Raw genomic sequence first — 22,015 nt, forward strand, 5'->3', positions numbered from 1 at the left:
ATTGTAGACTTAGGGCTTAGGAACCTTTTCTGTAAGGGATCAGATAGTAAACATTTTGAGCTTTGTGGCTTGTATAGATAGTTTCCATCAGAAGTACTTGATTCCATCTTTGTAGCTTGAAAGTGGTTGTAGACATACACATGGTCATAAATGAGTGGGCTTTGCTCTGTTCCAGTTAAACTTTGTGCTCACTGAAAGGTGAAGTTCATATCATTTCTGTACCCTGAAAATGTAGCAGTCATTCTTAAGCTTGCGAACATTACACAAATGGGAGAGGTCCAGACACATGGTTTGGTCCACCAGTTGTAACTTGCTGAACCATGTTGTAGACAATCATGTCATCTATGAATAAAGGTGATTTTACTTTCTCTTTCTAACATTTGTTTTCTATGTTTGAGATGATTTTCAGCGGGTGGGACAGAACACCAAAGGCTCAAGTAAATCTTTTCTTTGTATATTTTTAATTTCAAATTATAAGGACAAAATTTAAGAGCATTTTGGCTCCTTGAACTTCTGTGGGCTTAAAATTTCAAAGCTTGCACAATACCATTTTTTCATCTCAGCTTTCATATTTATAAAATGTAGGTAGTAACAGCGCAAACTCAAAGTTATGAGTGGTTCTTTTATGTGAAGAGTTAGACAGTGCCTCATTCATCTTAAATACTTTATAGATTTAACAGTTGAAGTTAACTAAAGAGTATTTAATCAGCAAAAATAAAATTTTCAGGCACATATACCAGTGCATATGCCTGTAGTCCCAGCACTCAGGAGGCTGAGGCAGGAGGATCACCACAAGTTCAAGGCCAGCCTGAGCCACATAGCGAGATCCTGTATCAAAAAAACAAAGTAAAATACCATGTGATGAGGGTCCCACCTCAGGGCTGTGGGTCGGGAGGCCTAGTGGAGAAGGGGGCTCTTGAGTTAGATTTTAAGGAGGGAGTAGGGGTTGAGGGAGTACTTACTGCCAGTGGATGGGGCTTAGAAGAAGGCTCAGGTATGGTGAGAATGGTGTTAGTGAGCACAGCAGGGAGGGGAGATGAGTGAACCAGGCCCATGCAGTGGGACCCTTGACTCCCAGGCTAAGAAATTTGGGTTTGTTTTGAATCCATCCTGACAGGCTGTTTCTTAGAGGTTATAACCCTTACATTGTACAGAGTCACATTTCTTACTTGTAGAACTGCTCAATCTCTGCTCTAACAGACTTGCTGTGCTTCCTTTACTCAAACGTGCTGTCTACTTTTTTACTCCAGCATATATTTCTCTGGCCAGGAATGCCTTGTTTCCCTCTCTCAGTCTTTATAGCTTTGTTGAAAGCGTCTTATATGAAACCCAGATAATCTTAGAATGGCTTCACATTAAGAACAGGATTGAATCTCTGCGGCAAAAATCAGAAGTTTATGATCTTCTTGATGGGTCGTACCTTTTGACTTAGGAAAAATGCCAGGAACCAGCTTTGTAGATGTGTGGGGCTTTAGGTTGAGTCAAATTCATCCTCACAGATCAACCAGTGGCCTTTAAGATTTTTCTAACTAGCTCCAGAAGAGTCCTAATCAGAAGTGTTAGATCGAAAGCGTTTGCAGCTAAGATTGAGATGATTGGTTCATTCCTCCTGGTTTGCTGGTCTCTGGCCTCAGAAAGGCAGCGAAGCCTTGGGGATTAAGGCCATGAATCGTCCAGTCTCCTTGGGGTAGTGGAGGATTGGGAGCATAGACTCTGGAGCCTGGTTTCCCGTTTAAGTGGCTGTGTGAAGTGGACGAATTCTGTAAACTTCTTAGTCCTCATCTCAGCTCCACATTGTAGCCTCCTCCTCATACTGGTAGAATGATTGATAAGCTAAAAGATGTAAGTAGCCAGCTACCTTTTTAATGTTGTGACTGGGTGGAAAAAAGGTCCTGGAAAGGTCAGTTTCTTCTGCAGGGCTCATACTGCCTGAACAGATGTTGACCTGGCCTTTCTGTCTCCTGTGGAGATTGACAGAGGAAGCACTTTGTTACTCTGCTTAGCCTGAAATAATTTTATGCCAAAGAGAAGCGTGAACTGGCTTTAAAGCACCATCTGATGGATACAGTGTGTTACTACAGGCTTTTCTCTTCTCTGTTATCCCCGATACCTGGGATTCAGTGGAGAATAAATATAGAAGGTCCCTATCGTTATAGAACTTTTCTTTTAAATTGGGAAGGCTGACACATACTCGTGCGTACACAGGCATGCGTGCACACGTGCACACACATGTTAAGCTGCATAGTCAAGAAAAATACAGCGAAAGGGAGGAGTAGGTGATCTGAGGTGATATTTGAGTGTTGTGTGGGAGAAGAGTAGCTGGTGCAGGACGGAGTGGCAGCCTGCCCAGCCCACTGGAGGATGAGGTTGGCAAGAGTAAAGGTAGAGTAGTAGGAGTCCGATACCGGGCGAAAGGAGGGAGAGCACGTCAGACCCAGTCCGTGCTGAGGGCTTGGGCTACGCTTTGAATGAGATGAGACAGCTTCAAGGCTGTGAAGGAATGCTGCCACTTGTGTTCGCGAAGGATCGCTCCCAGTGCTGTGAGAACAGGTGCAGGATGTTGGGAAGGCCAGTGCAAAGACCATTCAGGAGGCTCCAGCAGTACACCAGAGAAGAGAGATCGGAGGCTGTATAGTTGGTTGCCAGTTTATTATGCGTTTTCAAGGTAGAGTGTACAGTGTTCACTGCTGGTTTGGATCATAAGGAGGCAGAAGGAGAAGAGCCAAAGACAGCTGCTAAGCTTCCCATTAGAGCATTCCTTGTGGGGTGAATGTAGATGCGATTTGCCAACCTCTCACAGGTGGGGTTAATTGAGAAGATGTCGCCAGGCCTAAGCCCATCACTGTTCTGAAAGGCAAAGTAAACGTTTGGTGGACTACATCTAATCTTTTAAGCTAATGTAGGTCATTTAAAAAATAATACTGGTAAAATAGTGCATCTGCTTACAAGTGGTCTATAAGTGAGATGCGTCCGTCATGACATGACGGTGAGATAGCTGTGATAAGAACTCGTTATTAGCTGTGTGTCTTCATGGTCTGAGCTGGTAGGATATTTCTTCCTAGACTGTGGCGGAATGATAAGATTTGTTGGCACTGTCCTGGGCACGTTCTCTCATCCAAGTACTAGCCAGGCCCGACTCTGCTTAACTTACAAGATCGGGCATGTTCAGGGTGGTATGGCCCTTACAAGATCTGGGCATGTTCTATCATGGGACTCATGGTTTCATTCAACTGTAGAGCTTGTTTTAAAAATACCAGTGCTCAGGTACTAAACTGGACCTAACAAATGAGAATCTTCAGGCTGTGGCCACCCTGTTGTGTGTGCCCTGATCAGAGTTGGGGATTCTAATGCCCCATGGGGCCTGGAGAAGCACTGATGTCCTGTATGAGGCTAAACTAACCCTGTGGGTACCAGCATGGATTCAGACCATCTCTTATTTGTCTCTTACTCAACAGATCACTATTCCATGGCTACTATTGGTATGTGCACAGTACAATAGGACGCCCAAGGGGAGTAAAACAGTTACCCTCATGTGAAGTATGCAGGCATATAATGAGATTGCAGTTCAGTAGTAAAGTAGCTAAAATGTAAGTCTTAAGCAAATTGCTTGGAACAGAGAGGGAAGCTTTTCCTGGGGTGACATTTGAGTTGGTGGTTTTGGTATAGTTTTGCCAGAGAGAGAAGGAAGAAAGAGATCCATACACAAATCCTGCCATGTTCCCAAGAGGAAAGATACAATATTTAGCTGCAGCAGTACTTTTATCAGTATGCAGGCTTGACCCATGTCATTAAAGGACTAGGGCCATGCAGAGTAGGAAATAATGAAAGGTTGCTAGTTCTTGTTCTGGTTGGCCAGGACTGAAGGAATATCCAATTAAGACACTTCAGAAAATAATCTCTACATGTCGTAATGAATAGTTGCTGTTAGTCTCTGTATTGCTAAAAGGTTGGCAGGTGAAAAAACACTACAATATAAATTTCTGCAATTTGAAATTCTGCTTTTTTTTTTTGTAGGTTGGTACAGGTCTTGGGCCTACACTGGAGTTTTATGCACTTGTATCTCAGGAACTACAGAGAGCTGACTTGGGTCTCTGGAGAGGTGAAGAAGTAACTCTTAGCAACCCAAAAGGTAATTTTAATTTGTGAGTTGATAAGTTTGTGTTATTCAGATCAGGTAACAGATCCTTACAGTATTATTCATTCATTAAATGTATTTAATTACTGTTGAAGGGCCCTTCTCTGCCCTTAATTTCTTTTAGCCTCTGTTGCCTCGTTTATCGAATAGGGAAGGCCCTTCCACCTCTAGAGGACTTCATTCGGTGATCTCCTTTCCAATTTTGAGAATACTGAATTTCTTAAATGTTTTAGTTACTGGGTTTTGTTTTGTTTTGATTTGGAAATATCATCTGAAGTTTGGTGAATTGCTCGTTTTACAGGAAGCCAAGAAGGGACCAAGTATATTCAAAACCTCCAGGGCCTGTTTGCGCTTCCCTTTGGTAGGACAGCTAAGCCAGCTCATATCGCAAAGGTTAAGATGAAGTTTCGCTTCTTAGGAAAATTAATGGCTAAGGCTATCATGGATTTCAGATTGGTAAGTTTAGGATTGTTTGCTTTTCTACAATTTTGGTGTACAATGTTCTGTGAAAGTACCTTAGTCCTGCACTCAATGCTGTATTTTAAGCACTGCTTCTCAAACTTTAAGGTGCGTATGAATTACTTGAGGATTTTATTACAAATGCCAGCTCTGATTCACTAGGGCATGGGTGAGGCTGGCTGACCGCCTAAGACTCCATTTTTATAGCAGCTCCCAGGAGATGCCGAGCTGCCAGTCTGTGGACCACTCCTTGAATGGCGAAGGTTTAGAGAATCAGGCAACATTATGGGTAGCATTATTTATATTTTTAAAAGTGTTTAACATTACATTTTTAATTCAGTAGGAAAGTTTGAGCATGTAGCTCAATCTCAATAAATTTCCGTTAGAGTGCTTTTGTGAAAATAACCCAAGTAATCAGTATCATGGAGGTTTGAATATTTCTGGACTTTTCTTCATTTCCTCTTCTTACATTTTTGAGATGCTTTGTCAGTATATGTTAAGACATTTTCATCTGATGTCAAATTCACAAGCTTACATTTTCACTTTAAAGAGTACACCGTTTATCAGTTATTTTAGAAATTTCATTTATTTTGTTTTTCTGTTTTAATATAGTAAGTTCTTCATTTTAGGTTTGCGTTTCAGAATATTAAATAATACAGGCTATAGTGAAATTGAGTTTACTTGAATTAAAATACAGTAAAATGCCTTTAAACACTTCTTGGTGTTTCAGAGGTTGCTGTATAAAATGTGTTATGGAAAATATGTATCCACCATGGGAAAATTCCTTTGTACCTCTTTTGTAGTGTTTAAGTAGGGTTCATTGGTATTGTAAATTTTTCACAATGATCAGGGCTCCAAATTGAGGTGATCAGTTTTGTGTATGGGAAGAACAGTTCCTAAACTATTTCTTTCTTGAGAATCACTCGATCCTTTTAAATGACCTCTTGAATTGTTAGAGCTTTGAAGCCGTTCTAGCCACTCACTGTGACAGATGGAGTCTTTGGCGTGCTCTCTCGTAGGTGGACCTGCCCCTGGGCCTCCCCTTTTACAAGTGGATGTTGCGGCAGGAAACTTCCTTGACTTCGCATGATTTGTTTGACGTCGATCCCGTTGTAGCCAGATCAGTGTGTCACCTCGAGGACATTGTTAGACAGAAGAAAAGGCTGGAACAGGATAAATCCCAGGTAGGCATAGCGGAGGTGGTCTAGTGCAACAGCTCTTCTAGAAAAATGAGTCTTTGATATGATGTTTGTTTTGACCCAGTGTTTTTATATTCAGGTTCATTTTTGAGAGATGGTCTAATATTTCTGTTACTCTTCCTGAAACATGGCTTCACAGTGGGTCAGATAATGTGACAGTGGGACAGCAGTGAATAAACAGCTTGCTTTCTAAGTAAAATACACTTTTAAATGAAACCTCTCGGTTTTTAATACATACACTTTATCCTACTGAGTTCTTTAAGCATTTTAGTCAGTAAAAGTTCTCAGAACAGACTTCAGGAAAGGTGGCTAAATTTAAGAGGAACCTATTTGTTTTTTAAATCTCAAGATGAGAATGATGATTTTTGGTATCGGGAATTGAACTCAGGACCTCACTCTTGCCAGTCAGGCACCGTGCTGCTGAGCTATCTCCTCGGTCCTAAGATTATTTTTAAAGGTCCACTATTTCTTGGTAACTCATGTTAAGGTTTCTCCCTTATGTCTCATGGATAATTTTGAGCTTTGTATCATTACTGTATACTTTTTGTGTACATACGAACAGTAGGTACAAAATCATTTGACAAATCTGAGATAATAGTGATTTTGGATCTGGTATTAGAAAAAAGCAAGGTTGTATTTTTTAAAAAGTAGTAGAGTCCCAAATAGCTTCGACTTGGCAGTTATCAGAGACTACTGTTACGTTACATAAACTCTGATTTTGTTTTTTTGTTTTTTGTTTTTTTTTTGTCTCTTTGAGACAGGGTTTCATAGCAATTGAAGTTGGGCTTGAACTCACCTTGTAGCACAGGCTGCCCTTGAATTGCAGCAGTCCTCCTGCCTCCCAGATGCTGAGATTACAGGCCTGTGCCACCATTCCCAGCTTGATTTTCTAAATTGTAGGAGTTATCAAATTGAGATTTGGTCTCAAGGGACAGTATCATATTTATTGAGATAGAAAAGAATTTACAGTAGAGGGATGGAGTTTTAGAGCACTTTGATTTGTGGGTAATGGCTTGTAAAGGAATTCATTTTATTTCCCATGTTTTTATGGAAAAATATGTTAAAAGAAACTTGTGTTTAAAGAACACAAGTCCATTTTCTCCATATAACTTTTGTTAGCTTAGGATTTTTAGAACTGCTTAGGTTTACACTTAACAACTTTGTAAGTATTAAACTACTGTAGTATTGTTTAGGATAGCATCATAGGAAAATAACATACCCCCCCAAAAAAAATAAAAAAGGAAAAGAAAGAAGTTGAACTCACGGCGCTATTTTAAAGTGCCTCACATATGTTATTTGTTTAATCCTCATAAAAGCTCTGTGAGGCTTAGGCATTGTTGGTATCTCAGTTTTACAGATGAAAAATCAAAGGCAGATAGGTTGAGTAGCCTACTTAAGGTCTTACATGTAGAATAGGGGACAGCTGCACTTCATACCCAGGCTGTGTGCCCTGCATCCTGCATTTGTATGTGGTATACAAGTTTTGTTAGGTATCCTCTCCAAGCATGTGGCTGTAGCTCTCCTCAGTACTTTTCTTTTGATGTTTGTTCTTTGGTCTTTTATTGCTCCGGTTGTCACTTTAAAAGTATAAAGTGCATAGCACGGAATCCATACTACAGAATTTGCCTTTATTAAGTCAGTAAAGTGCCCAGCTTTCACCAGGTCATGAGAAGGGGTCTGAAATACCCTGTTCTGTGTTTCACAAAGAATATAGATGAGGCAGAAGTGTTGCAGTTCAGATTCTACCTGGTAGTTTAGATTCTGAAAAGATAGGTTGAAAATGTGCTAAAGCTTAGCTTTAAATTTTATATAGAAGATCTGAGAAACTAACAGTAAATTGCTTTTAAGCTGTATATGTACACGGGATGATCAAAATATACCGTGAGTGTTTAAATTTGAAAACTATACAGTAAAAAACAAATTATTATTAATCCCTCCTGAAAATATTCCCCTCCCCCACTTTGAACGCAGTTATCACATTATTCTTGCCACTTTCTGAAATGCTTTTGTAACTCTTTCCTGAGTATCTCTCCCAGGTGTGATAAAAAATACAGTGAGTGCTGCCACCAAACGGCATGCAGTAGGAAAGGCAGGCGGTTTAAAAATACTACAGTGTGGGTTTATCCATCTTACTCCATGGACCTCGCACTGGGCAACTTTCAGCTCTTCCCCCAAATCATAGTGACCGTGAAAGGTGAAAGTTGAAATTGATTCAGGACATGAAGACAATCTCATCAGTATAATGAAAGACACTAATAAAAACAGGACTTCAGAACTATTCCCGAAAGTGGCAAGAACAGTGAAATAAGTGGGTTTGAATCCCAGGAGATGAATGGCAGTGTGTCTTTTTTTGTAGTAAAGTCTTTTTATTTTTTTTGATATCAGGAATTGAACTCAGAGCCTCTTGCTTGCCAAGTAGGCACTGTGCCGCTGAGCTACATCCCCAACGCTAAAGTCTTCTATTTAAACATTCATTATACTTTTTAATCACACTGTGTATTACATGTTGTAGATTCTTAATGATAACACTTTATAATGTGCATTTTAAAAAATGTTTATCAGTACCTGTGGGGGAGGAGACTTGAATAGCATGGTAATGATCACCTTGATTTTTGACAGGAAGTATGAGAATAGTTTTGAGAGCTAGTAGATGAATATTAAAATACAGAGTTAATTTACTTTGTTTTGTTTTAAAAATTTCTGTTGGGAGAAAAATACGAAAATAAAAGCCTGCCTTTGGAGACCCTTAAATGATACATGTGGAATGGAGGCTTACTCATGGGCTTTTGGGGGGAAGGAGGAGTGTTTGTAGGCCTCACCACCTGCACTTTTCCTTAATGTTAAGTATCCTGCTACCTCGTTGGTATTCTGAATTATGTAGGATCCTAAGCAGCTTTCCATTTCCTCTTTTAAAAAATAACTTACTATCCAGAACTCCTAATTTAAATGATTTCTTTTCTGCACTGTAACCACTTAACTGTAGGAACTTGATACACACACAGAGCCATCACCAATTTGGAAAGCCTTTTTACTTCTGTATGGAATGCCTTTGTTTTTATTTTTGCATATTGGCTGTTAATCATTAATCTATAGAAACAGTATTTTGCATAAGCCTTTTAAATCTTAGTCCCTTTAAAAAGTGGTTAATAAAATTTTTTGACATTTATCTTCAGAGTGGGATGGTTTCTTTAGGGCTTTGTTGTAAAGCCTTTTCGTTTCAGAGTCCGGAAGTTCAGTGAAGCATCTTGGGGATATTGTTTAGACCTGAGCTTTGTGGGGGGAAAGAAGTTAATTACCATTACTAGATCACACAGTATCTATATTTACAGTTTCTCAGCTGTAGTACTCAATATTTGCTGCATGTTTATATTAGGCTCATCAGGATTGGCTTGGAATTTACTGTCTCATAGGGCCCTCACTCTTAAAACCAACTCTTCTGCAACTGTTAAGCAGATTCTGAGGTGTTTCTTTCTTTGGTGAGCTCAGTGACTTGTTCATATAGAAAGCATGACCAAAATAAAGGATAAATAAACTAAAAGGAACCCGTGTACTGTATTAGGGTTATCTTTTATTTTTATAAGCACAAAAGTATAACCTTGAGTGAATTCTTGTACTTGACAGTTTTCTTTTTATCTTTAAAGACCAAAGAGAGTCTACAGTATGCATTAGAAACCCTGACTATGAATGGCTGCTCAGTTGAAGATCTAGGATTGGATTTCACACTGCCAGGATTTCCCAACATCGAACTGAAGAAAGGAGGGAAGGATATCCCTGTCACTATCCACAATTTAGAGGAGTACCTGAGAGTACGTAATTGCATGACTTTGGGGTCAGGCTGGCTGCGGGAATGTAGGACTCCGCCTTTGCATTCTCGCATCCTGTGAAGTACTGGAGACAGCACTTCACTTCTACCCACACACACTGTGGCTTGCAGCCTGGCACACCATCAGGCCACTTTTTTCTGCTCTCAGCTTCTGCATGTTAACGTACCAGATATTCTTGATGCCTAAAGTAACTATCAAGTTTGAATGCGATGTAGTGACACCACACTTTCTTAGTTTAAGATAGAGTCAGTGAAAAGCAGCCTTCCTTTGTGTTGTGTTCTCCCCAGACTGTTTCTGTCCTTTTTTCAGATCGTCTAGCTTGACATAACTACTGCCAACTCATACATACATGCAGACACATGCGCTTATGTAACAGGCCTCTCAAATTATTAATGCTGTTTGCTAAATTGCAGGAAAGTCACTATATTGAACAAATTTTATTTTAAATTAAAACATAACAAGTTTTTATTACAGTGTTGGGAAAAATTTGTTTTGGTTCATTCTGACATTGGATAGAAAGAGCATTGGATTCAAATTAGAATATAGTATCCATCTGCATTCTGACCTCACTTTTCGATTAACCTGCTTTGGGACTTCACATAGAACCTCTGGAAAACCTTAGCTCTAGTTTCTTCATGTTCAAGGGATGAAAGAAGATAGATTAAATCATAGCTAAGATCTCCTGTTCCTCAACAATTCTGTGATTCATAAATTAATCTCTTTAGTATTTAGAAGTACTGTTTTCTCCTGCATCCATGTTTTGTACTTTGTAGAAGGTAGTTTTCATTATGAGTTAACATCCAAATTACTTCTTTAAAAGTAGTCTATGACAGTGCTTGTACTTTATTTGAGTATCTTTCTATACGTAGTAGATCAGCAAAAGCCACTGATGACAAGATAACGTTGCACCAGTTAGAGCGGCTCTTGTCCGCTTCACATTTGGTGCCGCATGGCTTTGCCTGTTTCTAAGAGAAGGTGCGCACTGCAAGAAGCTTGGGTTCTTGGACCTTGACAGGATTTAGAACTAAATATTTCACATTAAAAGCCCTTAACAATTGCCAGTTTTGAGTCTTGAAATGCTATCTGTAATTCCCAATAACGTTTTATCTCCGTGGGCAGTTCTTTTGTTAACTTCTTACTGGTAAGGTAATGAAATGCTCTCTTGTGGGGATTTTATTGGCCAAACCTCTTCAAATTAGAAGTTGACCTCTGTGACCTTTTTCTGATAGAATTTTGTAGGAGATAGTTCAGAGACCTAAGAACATGCATGTTTTTAAAAAACCATCCTAGAAGACTGTGTACTTTGCCACATGCTAAATAGTGAAAAGAATTGAAATCTTGTAATTCTTAAAAAACCTCTTCCTCTTGCAGTTGGTTATCTTCTGGGCACTAAACGAAGGTGTTTCTAGGCAGTTCGACTCTTTCAGAGATGGATTTGAATCTGTTTTCCCACTCAGTCATCTTCAGTACTTCTACCCAGAGGAAGTAAGTAGCTATGTCTGGTTCTGTACCTGCAGTTCTCTTAGCGGGATATTTTTCTGTGTTCCAGATGGGGCTGGGGTTGGGAGCAGAGAACAGAAAAGACAGGACAAGGAAATTCTCTGAGCAATGAAGGCCGTTTTCCCCCATCGGAGCGTGGGGAAGGAGACCGGACAGGGGTGGTAGGGTGAGCATAGCTTCTTTGTTAGCCGGCACCTTCCGTGCTGCCCAGGAAGAAGAGTGGGACTGTTGCTTCTCTGCGGGTGTGGCTGCAGCCTAGCTGTGAAGTAACCTTGAGGAGGGTGTACTTCTACGCGAACTTCCTGGATTCGTGAAGCACTGCTTCCTGACCTCAGTCAGCGCTTGACTTTTTAAGGAAATGTTGCAGATGCTCTAATGCATGATACGGAGAGTACTGAGAACGGAGAAACTGGATTTATGTCTGTGGGTTTCTGTACTTGAAGTGATACAAGAATCTCCAGAAACTACTAATAGTGAGATGTCGCAGAAGGGCCCTAGAACATGTTAAATTTCTCCAATTTGGGCAGTGTTTTGGTTTATTTTGCTTTTTAAAAATATTAGAGTACGTATTTATTCCCGACTGAATCTGGGACTTTTGAACGCGTATCTTAGCGTTTTATTGGTACACTTTGTTTTTTTGTTCATTGGAACCGGGAATTGAACTCAGGTCCTTGTGCTTGCCAGGCAGGTTCCATGCGGCTGAGCTACACCCCCGGTCCCCACCTTAACATTTTAGTCTGGACTATTATTTTAGTGTCCGCTTCGTTTTGCTGCTGAAGGAAATGTTGTGCCTAGTGTTCTCTGTACTGTGTGTCACCTGGACTTGAAATCAGCAGGTGTGGCCCTGGAGTTGAATTCTGGTCCTCACCACTCAGCTGCATGACCTTATCCAGGTTACTGTGTCTGACATGACTGCTGTCTGACACTGTGCTAACACTTACCTAAGATATTAAACTTCATTTTTCCCGAGTTAGATTTTCTCAAAGCATGCACAGTTAACCAAATAGGGGAAATGGTTTAATTTGAAACTAATGTTGGATTTTCTAAGGACACAAATATTTCTTGCCATTTAAAACTCATTTTGTATCATCTAGGTTGGTCCTCATACCATCATGTGGCTTAGACATTTTTTTTTATTTTAAAGAGAATAATAATAAAAAAGAACAATAGCAAAATCCCAACAACATAGACAAAAACAAAACAAAGCAAAAACAATAAAAATGATACAGGATTTCAGAACAAAATGGTAAGAATTAACAGTGGTTGTTATATTACATTGTTTTCTTCAACGAAGTTGCTCAGATTACCAGATGTAAGAATGCAAGATTGATCAAACCATTTAAAAGAATAAAAAATAAAAACAAAACCCATTAGAAATGATACAGTTGCACTAGACAAGATGGTAGCAATTCACCAATGGTTGTTATATTGTATATTGTCGTCTTCAGATGAAAACCCTACTCTTGTGCTGGTCCCACTTGAGCTTTCTAGTCTGCTCCTTGCCAGCTCAGTTTATATTTCTTGGCTTGTATACACAGTTGTTTCTGGAAGCCAAGATTTATAAATTCTCCCTGGTTGGAAGCAGGTGATCATTTGGAAGCCTCTGAAGTAATGGAAAGGAAGACCAAAATTGAGATTCTACCACATCCTTACGTTCTATTTGAAATTAAAGGCATCTCTAGAATACAGGCCTTTCAAGTGGGCAAATGATTTATGTATGTGCAGCTGAAAAGGAAATGGAATGTGTAAATGTATTGGAAGAGAGCAGTCTCTGAAGAGGTTCTAGGCAGCAGGTTTAGGTTCTGAAAATGATCCTCTCCCTTGGTACACCTCGCCTACATTTTCACTTGGCTGGGTAGATGTTTCTTTAGTAATTACTTCCCTTTTCCCATTCAAAGCTGGATCAGCTCCTGTGTGGCAGTAAAGCAGATACTTGGGATGCGAAGACACTGATGGAGTGCTGCAGGCCTGATCACGGTTATACCCATGACAGGTGAGTCCTGGGCCTGCCGGCTTGTAGTTGGCAGTCAAGAACTTGGAGGGTCAGTAAGACTGGGTTACTGATACGTTGGCCTGATTTCTCTCAAAACTCCAATTGAAAACCCAAGGTTTTCTTTTTCAGATATTTCTGTGAAAACATGATGGGGGGAGAAAGATAGGTTTAGTCCTTTACTACTGTCATCGTACATTGTAACCCTATTACCCATTGTTCCACGTAGTGAAGCAGAAATCACTGGATCCAGACTCTACAGCAGTCACCATTCCTTCTGTATGTCAGCACGAAAAACCAAACAGCAACAAATTTGACTTCACAGGTTGTTATAATCGAAATTGCACACGTAGCCATACTGAAAATTGATAATCTCATCAAGGGTTGTAGGTCAGAGATTGAATGCTATTAAAAGCAGTACTATGAAAAACGATGAAATAATTTTGGTATGTTTCTTTTTGCTATAGCCGAGCTGTGAAGTTCTTGTTTGAAATTCTTAGTGGTTTTGATAATGAGCAGCAGAGGTTGTTTCTCCAGTTTGTGACTGGTAGCCCAAGATTGCCTGTTGGAGGTATGTACAGTGTTGATGCCTAGCGCATAGCCTACTTGTGGTGGTGTGTGTGTGACACTTAGAGCCAGTAGAAGATTCTTTATTTCCTCAAAATGTCTCTGCGTGATTGTAGTATCATAATGTTCCTAAGCTTTCAGTCGGTTAATAGACCACTAGCAGGAGAATTCAGATTGTCCTAAACACCAATGCATATGTAATGCTGCTTAGATAAAATCCTCATTGTTTGCTTATTAATAAACTTGTTAGTTGACATAGGTGAGAATGGATTCTAAAAACAACTAAGTCAAATTATTACTCTTTTAAAAAATCAGGAGGCTGGGCATGCTGCACACACCTGTAATCAGCATTCATGAGGCAGGAGGATCATACAAATTCAAGGCCAGCCTGGGCTACCTAGTGAGTTCAAAGCCAGCCTGAATTACATAGCAAGACCCTGCCTCAAAAAAAAAAAAAAATCCAGAGATATAGATAGTTGTATCCATGTTATACAGTAATTCTTTAAAGATGAGTAAGATTAAAAAGCAGGTTCTGTTTCATGAGCATACATTGAAAGTGTAGCTGCCAAGCAAGCAAACAAGAATACTAACTACAGCAGAGCAGTGTAATGCTTGCTGATAGTGGTGGCATTTGAGAACTCACTAAGTTTCTTGGTCTTGCTTCCTTTCCTGTTAATCAGGTTTCCGGAGCCTGAATCCACCTTTAACAATTGTCCGGAAGACATTTGAATCAACGGAAAACCCAGATGACTTCTTACCATCTGTAATGACTTGTGTGAACTATCTTAAGTTGCCGGACTACTCAAGCATTGAGATAATGCGTGACAAACTATTAATAGCAGCAAGAGAAGGGCAGCAGTCGTTCCATCTCTCCTGATCACAACAAGAAATCAGTGTCTGCCTGTTACAGCAAAAGAAAAATCATGATTTCTTTTCTAAATGTATCACCTGAGTCAAGGAAACATGTTACGCCTTCTTGTAGGAAAAACAGCTTGCAGATTATAAGAGACACTTGGTTGATATTCATTAATGGCCCCATGGACTTAAAGTGATCAGGCCCTAAAACGTTGTTGTGATGAGGTTTCTTTAGCAAGTTCTTGTTTAAATTATCATTTATTTGATGAGTGACGTTTTTAACTTGCTTTGCTGTGTGAAATTTAAAAAGGGATGTTTTTTCCAGGCTGAAACAATAAATGTCGCTGTGCAGTTTAATTCTGGGCTGTGTGTATCCATCTAGCTAAGTCTTCACTTTTGTTTCCTCCAGAGACAACTCTTGTGCTTAAGGTACAGAAATTAAAGCTCACATGTATTTGACAGCTGTGGTTTGGAAGATGAGTCTACGTGCTTTTCACTTTAATTTTCTCTCCCTGACTCATTTTTGTCTGTGCAGTTCACAGGGGTTTTTTTGTTTGTTTGTTTTTGTCTGCAACACTCAAACAGTTGTTCAGTTTCTTTCTGAGCTGTGGGTTTTTGTTTTCCCACGTCCTCTCAAATTAAGATATAATTTAAAATACCTTGAATTGAAATACACTGTCAGTATAATTCACCTTTGTAACTAGGTGGACTTTTCTTATAGCTTAGTTTTAATATAGTTGTAGGATAGTACTGGCTTTTTACCAGATGACACACTGTTTACATGGCAATTCCGGCTGCCACAGCCTCTGGAGAGGAGGCAAGGAGAGGTCATTCATTTCTTCTGTGTAGGTCACAACCTACAGCTTGGGCTGGCTGATATTTATTCAGTGGCCAGAACATTTTAAATTGATGTAAACTTCTAAATAGATCAGCAGTTTTCATTCTGTTGGGAGTAAAAAAATTTTTGCTCTCTCATTTTTATTTTCATTTCTGTTCTCAGTTTTCTTTCTTTATTTCACTCAGTTCTTACCCTTTGCCCAGTGCTGACCTGGGACAAACAGTTGAGCCTTTGTCTCTACACAGATAAAAGCATCTGTAAGCAATGCTGTCCATTTGTTTTATGTGCTGATTTCTCAGATCTGCAATAATCTATCAGGTTAATGTTTTTACCTGAAAATAAATAAAAGTTTGCTTCACTTTTTTGTTTATACTTCTCTGCTGTACACATAATGTTCAACTGTGTAGCTATTTTCCAGTACAAGTAAATCATTGCACCTCCATGATTCGAGTCATGGCTGATTTGGCTATTTAAACAATTTGTAATAGCAATTAGAAAAATATAAAACGGGGGGGGGAAATGGGAGGAGATTCTTTTCTTCCAAAGGTTCAAAATTAAGCGTGTTGCATACATTTGAGATCCTCGTATGTCACCTTTTTGAAAATGATAAGTGAGCCAATTTTTTCTATTAAACTTTGAGAAATCGTTTTTACTGACTTCCAAAGTCTTAACTGACATAGAAACCCGTTCTCCATCTCACTGCCGCACAGGAACTTGGAGACTGGTTTTGCCATCACTTCACACTTGCCTGGTCTCCCGTGGAAGCACCCCCTCTTGACAGTGAACTGGGACAGTGCCCCTGCGTTAGGCGGGGAAGAGTTGCGCAGGGTGGGCTTCCAGTCCGGCAGAGGCCGATGAATGAGCAGCCTTACTCTGAGGTCCAGGAAGGGATTTGGGTTTCTGCAGTTCCGCCACTGACAGCATGGGAGCTGAGCAACTTCAAGTGAAGTTAGAAAAAAGCCAAACCAATTTGTTTCCAGTTCTTAACAAACCAAGCACAAAGGATTTTTGTGTGAATATAGCACTTTATTCCTCTGTTCTCAAGAGTTCTGTTAAAATTTGAATGTGTATAACAAAGTAATGTCTCCTATTCAGATACCTCTTCATGCGTTTTCCCCATGTTGTGGCCTGGGCAGACTCGGCTTCATTCACAGCACCTAACAAGGGTGTGTGATGTCCAGACTCAGACCTGGAGTCTCAGTGTTTCACAGTCGGTGGATACCTATTTAAAATCTTTCTGTCTGTAGCTCATGCCTCCTTTAATATGTGGAACCTATTTTCAATCTGGAGTAGATAACTTCTAATTTTAACGCACTCCCTCTTGGCAGAGGCCTTAGTACCGCATCATGGGGAAAAAGGACAAACTCCATATGCTGTTTCTCCAGACATGCCTTAAATTATTTTCTCAGTATTCCTCTGAACAGTACTGACTTAATAGTATGCTTTAAACACACGGGTAGTGACTTGTCCAATTCTTGCTGAGATGGAATCAGTCGCAGGTAATACTGCGTTTGTGTTGTCATTTAGGCAGTGACTGCTTTAATGTGCTTCATGCAAAGATCATATTAAGCGTACCGCATTTAGAAAAGGAAGCAAGAGGTGGTTAATTATCTCTCCCAGAAGTGAACTGTAAATTTGAGGTAGTCTATGGGTGAGTTCCTGTTCAGTTGGTCTTGCTCATAGAAGCTTTTCACAACTGTTTCAATCAGAAATGCAGGCTCCTCTTCATGCATGGGGCTCTAATTCCATCTTCTGTGACAGCAGTGTGCGAATTGTTCCTCTTGCCTAGGTTTGACTGTTCTCTTAAGTTAGACATCTACAAAGGAAGGCAGTGGTGCACCTGACTGGATGCAGCCGCTCCCAGTTCTGGAGTGACTTCCCCAGGCACTTCGTGTGTAAAAGCCACAAGGCCATGGGACAAAGCAGCAGTTTCTGCATCCAGGAAATTACACCCGACTTAACTTCCCACAAGGAGGATTGTTGCAGACAAATTGGTTCATCAGGAGTTGAGGTTATGTCCTCAGTTCTACCAGTAAGTATGAGCTCAGGAATGGGAATGTCATTGCTATTCCAAGGGGAAAAAAATGTAAGAACGGAGAGTTGGTAGGAAAGCACCAAGTGCATTCCTAAGCCAAATCCCTCTTGGAAAATTCTGAATGCTCTTGTTCATTTTGCATTAGCAAAAATGATCACTATTTCAGACTTTGGGATCTTTGGGTGCATTTTGTTTCCCCTGTTGTAATGAGTTGTTTGGAAATGTCATGCTCTGTATTTATAATTCTCTGAGAAATGGTTTTGTATGAGTCTTAGGTTTGACACGACAGTAGTTGGCATACATGGTAAAGGATAAGCTGGTGACAAATCACTGAAATTCTTTGGTTACCTCAAAAAAATCCAGACAAAACATAACACGTATATAGAGTGTAGAGAAAACAGAACTGGCTGTTTTCTAAGAACTTCAAGTTAATTCTTATGCAAGAGAAAGTCTTTAACTCTTGAAGACTTACTCTGCATAAAAGTGACATTCTTTAATTATCAAAGAAGTGGTTTTATTTTTACTACAAGCCTACTCATATTACCAAACACCAATTGCTGATCTGTGTAAAGTGTTTTTTTTTTTCTTTTATCTGAAACAGTGATTTATATGAACTGTGGAATAATGGAACCTCAAACTACAAATGTATATGTAAAATTGCATAAATGCACTGACTTCCTTCTCCCTGACTATATTTTTAATAAACGACATTATCCTATATGGTCAATTTCATTAAATTATGCAAAACTGGAGGGCTTTCTGAGAAATGGTATTGGTATGTACGCATGCTGTGGGGAAGGCTTACTTTGGTAAGCTAACACAACGATCCTGGAGGCAGACGGTGGAGAGCACTCGGGAGACATGCCCAGAGGACTTCATTTACTTCCTTGTGGAGAGAGGTGTGCGCTTGTGCACCATACCCACGCGGTGGTGAAGTACTGCCTTCGGGGCTGGAAGACACTTCAACGTGAGCAGAGAACAGAAGCTCCAGGTTGAAACCTCAAGGTCACTCTTGGGTTTTCAGGACTGGGCTGTTCTTGCCCTTAAGAGATACCTGGGTGACCTATTTCTGAAGCAGAATTAGAAAAAGTAAAAGATGAATATTTTCAGAGAATGGCGACTGATATTGAGGGTGTGCAGAGTCCAATTTTGTTCTGCTATTTTTAAAAAAACAAGTGAATGAAATACAGATACACAACATATACATATATATAGTCTTGGAGTATAACTGCCTGAGGGAAAATAGATGTTCTCTTTGAATCTCCTGGTATGTAAAATGAGTGACACATGGAAGGTGCTACAAAGTACAACCCTACAAGAAGACAGGCGTTGACATAAAGTTTGTAATCAGTGAGGTGCCGTCTCATTACCAGTACTGTGGGGGGGGGGGGCTGGGTCACACACTTGGGATTGATAGCAGTTGTGCAAATTGGGTCTCCCTGTGCCCAAAGGGACAGGACATAAGGTGCAAGTATTAAGCCAGGCGTTTGGCCCCAACCCTCTGTTCATCCTTACTGCTTGGTTTCCACGCATGCCCCGTCCTTTCAACACTAGCAAGAGCTTTCTTGGTATGTTGAGTTGGGTAAGAAGATTGAGAAGAAAATAGAGTAAAAATTCCTGGCTTCCAGATTAGAGTATTTATCTACACAGCATGAAACATGTACTAATATAAGTAAAAATAAATAGACACACTGCCATTATTGCCCCTCAGAATACTACTTTACACGTCAGACATGCTACCTCATCCTTCTTGGAATTCTGTGAAGCAGTTCTTAAAGACCTCTCCCACGAGTGTTGGTTGCTCTGTTGTCACTACCTCATGACCTGAATCCATCCAAACTGTCTTCCATGGTATTCTGTGAGTCAAAAGTTGCACAGTGTTAAATCTGGTGAGTAAGGAAACACCATATTTTTACCAGCCTGCCTTTCCACCTGACGATACTCGGCGGGAGTATTCACCGTGTTTTTGGCCGTCCCTCCTGAAAGACATGAGAGAGGACTTCCAGACTGCTTTAGAAACTGGAAAGAATGGTGGGGTAAACGTGTTTGAAGAGGGGATTAATGCCACTGTGCCTTTCACAGTAATATTTTTAAAAATGTAAACACACACCGCAGTTTTTGATCCACCCTTGAATTAGAATTGCTAGAGGAGAGCAGCTGTGTTCCCACTGACCTTTGGCCTGTAGGGTACAAAGCTGTAGATCTCGCCACCGCATGAGAAGCGCTAATGGAAATCACCACCAAAGAGGAGAAAGCCGGACAGAAATGGGGAAAACAAGCCCAGATGTACTAGTTTTCCTGGACCCTACTTTACCAGAAATCTCCTTTAGGATTCCCCATTTAGAGGAGCCTATAATTTCTATATTTTGTTTTACTTAGTTTAAACTGGGATTCTGACTCGTAAAAGGATGACATTGTAAGGTTTCTGAAAGTTCGTTGCATTACCTTCCAAATACAGCTGTACTGGGGCTGGGGATTTAGCTCAGCGACAAAAGCGCCTGCCTGGCAAGCGCAAGGTCGTGAGTTCGGTTCCCGGTACCGGAGAAAAACCAAATACGGCTGCACTGATGGAGACCCTGCAACCAAGTTGTATTTTGTCCCTGAATTTATGTATTCTTCCCAAGATTGGTTCTCATTAAAACGAACACTTCCGTTTTTATCTTTGGTTATCATTATAGAAGGAGGGGTATCTTTTCAAACATTTGAAGCGTATTTATATATATATTTTTAGGTAGTATCTTATTGCCTTTCCGGCATGTCCTATTCATCGGGAAAGAACATTCTAAAAAATTTCTACTTATACTGCCAAGGTACCAACCAAGACATGATCTGATGATGCTTCCACTGAAATTCTTGTAAATCCCTTTCAGGCCATTGAATAGCATAACTGATAGGAGCAAAATTAAAATGATTAACACCCATTTCACTGAATGACTATCTTCTACTGATGTTATGGGACGAAATGATTTTTATTAAGAGATAACCTCAAACTTTTATTAAATTTGCTAAGTGGGAAAACAGTAGGCAAAATAAGAGAAGGCCATTATATCATCAAACAAAGCAAGGTTTTACCCTATTGATTTCCTGGGAAAGTAAAATCCAAGTTTCCCCAAACTTATAAACAAGTATAGTCTGTCGCTGAAGAGAGTTGAGTAGTTAGCTTTTCATGTATGTATTACACTTTCACCACAGGGGCAGCACAGAACAGGGAGGAGGCCAGAGTTCAGAATCACAGGGAGTTTTGTGGGTCAGTGGATCCCCCTCTTTCTCAATGAGTGACTTAAGGTAAATTAACCTTCCAGAGCCTCAGTTTTCTCCTCCGTAAAATGAGATAATGATAGTGCCTGTCTCTTGGGGTTGTATGGAGTAGACAAGGTAATTTCTGTGCGGCTGAGGGTGTGCTGCAGTGATAGAGCATTTACCTAGCGTGCAGAAGGCTCACTCTCCAGTACCCCTCCCCCATCCCACGGTAATATTTATGAAGCACATGACACTCAACAAGTGTTCTTTTCAAATTTTATTTACATATATCCTCTCTCCATCTTTAACTTTCATTTTTTAATACCTGTTTTTGTCCTAGGTCATGGCATGCTAGTGATCTGTACATATACCTTTTTGACTGAAATCATAATGTGACATATAATTGCACTTTCTTGCGTTTTAACAAGGGGAGGACTGTGCATTTTGTTTTCTGTGCAGCTGATAGTATTTCTCAGTGGAGAGGAGTGTTTACTGGCAAAGGATATAATTCATTTACTGGGATAATTTCTACTTATCACTACAAACATTTGATTTAGCTAGGTATCTGTCTCTCATTTCTTTTTTTCATTGTACATCAAACAATAAAGTAATCTAAGAAAAATCATCTCATCTACTCTTGCTATGAGAAATAACCATAGTTAGTAGCTTATTATGCAAACACTTCCTACCTGATTGATTCTGTTCTGACCTCGGTGGCTGCCCAGGATTCTTTTCCTTTCCAATACTGGGGATTGAACCCAGGACCTCTGCACTGAGCTACATCCCCAGCTTTTTCTCCGGGTACATATTTGCAGCACACCAGGATTACATTCATCATGGGGAATTGATGTATTTACACAGCCTTTTGATTTTTTTTTATTTTTCATTTTTTGAGATAGGTTCTTGCTAGATTCTCCAGGTTGGGCTTGAATTTGATATTCCCCTGCCTTAGCCAGGCATGCACCACCATACCTGGCTGCCTGGGGATTTAAACCCAGGCCTTGCTTCAGGGAGACCCTGACTTACTAACCTGCATTGTCCTAACCCCGAGAGCTCTTCCCCTGCCAAGTGATGAGGTGAGGGAAGTGCACTTGGCTGCCTGCTTTACGTACTGCAAATCTCCTCACTTGTATGATGGCCTTGATCGTCACCCAAACCTGCAAGGTAGCCTTTTCTATTATTTCACAAAAAAGAATGAAGTATGACGACTTATGAGATCTGCACATGTCCTCAAGCTGGTAAGTGGCAAGGCTAAAAGTGACATCACACATCCTAAAGTGGAGGGGTAGTTGTATTAGATGGGGAGGGATTGTGTGTGTGTGTGTGTGTGTGTGTGTGTGTGTGTGTGTGTGTGTAGGAGAGAACAACAAAGG

The 22,015-nt window shown here is 40.2% G+C and overlaps 1 protein-coding gene across 11 annotated transcripts in view; it reads left to right on the forward strand.

The window, feature by feature from the left end:
• The window catches only part of Trip12 (thyroid hormone receptor interactor 12), a 139,475-nt gene extending 123,738 nt beyond the window's left edge, over nucleotides 1–15,737 (forward strand). For 6 of the 11 annotated variants that reach the window (XM_005395429.2, XM_005395427.2, XM_005395426.2 and 3 more), the window contains 8 exons: nucleotides 4,015–4,129; nucleotides 4,437–4,591; nucleotides 5,614–5,778; nucleotides 9,435–9,599; nucleotides 10,989–11,102; nucleotides 13,016–13,110; nucleotides 13,575–13,678; nucleotides 14,355–14,886. In XM_005395429.2, coding sequence (XP_005395486.1) covers nucleotides 4,015–4,129; nucleotides 4,437–4,591; nucleotides 5,614–5,778; nucleotides 9,435–9,599; nucleotides 10,989–11,102; nucleotides 13,016–13,110; nucleotides 13,575–13,678; nucleotides 14,355–14,551 — 1,110 coding nt within the window. In that variant the 3' untranslated portion in view covers nucleotides 14,552–14,886. Of the gene's footprint in view, nucleotides 1–4,014; nucleotides 4,130–4,436; nucleotides 4,592–5,613; nucleotides 5,779–9,434; nucleotides 9,600–10,988; nucleotides 11,103–13,015; nucleotides 13,111–13,574; nucleotides 13,679–14,354 lie in introns of all 11 variants that reach the window. The other 5 variants (XM_005395425.2, XM_013519821.1, XM_005395424.2 and 2 more) reach the window with 1 other exon arrangement.
• The last annotated feature ends 6,278 nt before the right edge of the window (nucleotides 15,738–22,015 follow it).

The sequence above is a fragment of the Chinchilla lanigera genome, unplaced genomic scaffold, assembly GCF_000276665.1.
Source record: "Chinchilla lanigera isolate Chin_1 unplaced genomic scaffold, ChiLan1.0 scaffold00052, whole genome shotgun sequence".
NCBI classification, from domain to species: domain Eukaryota; kingdom Metazoa; phylum Chordata; class Mammalia; order Rodentia; family Chinchillidae; genus Chinchilla; species Chinchilla lanigera.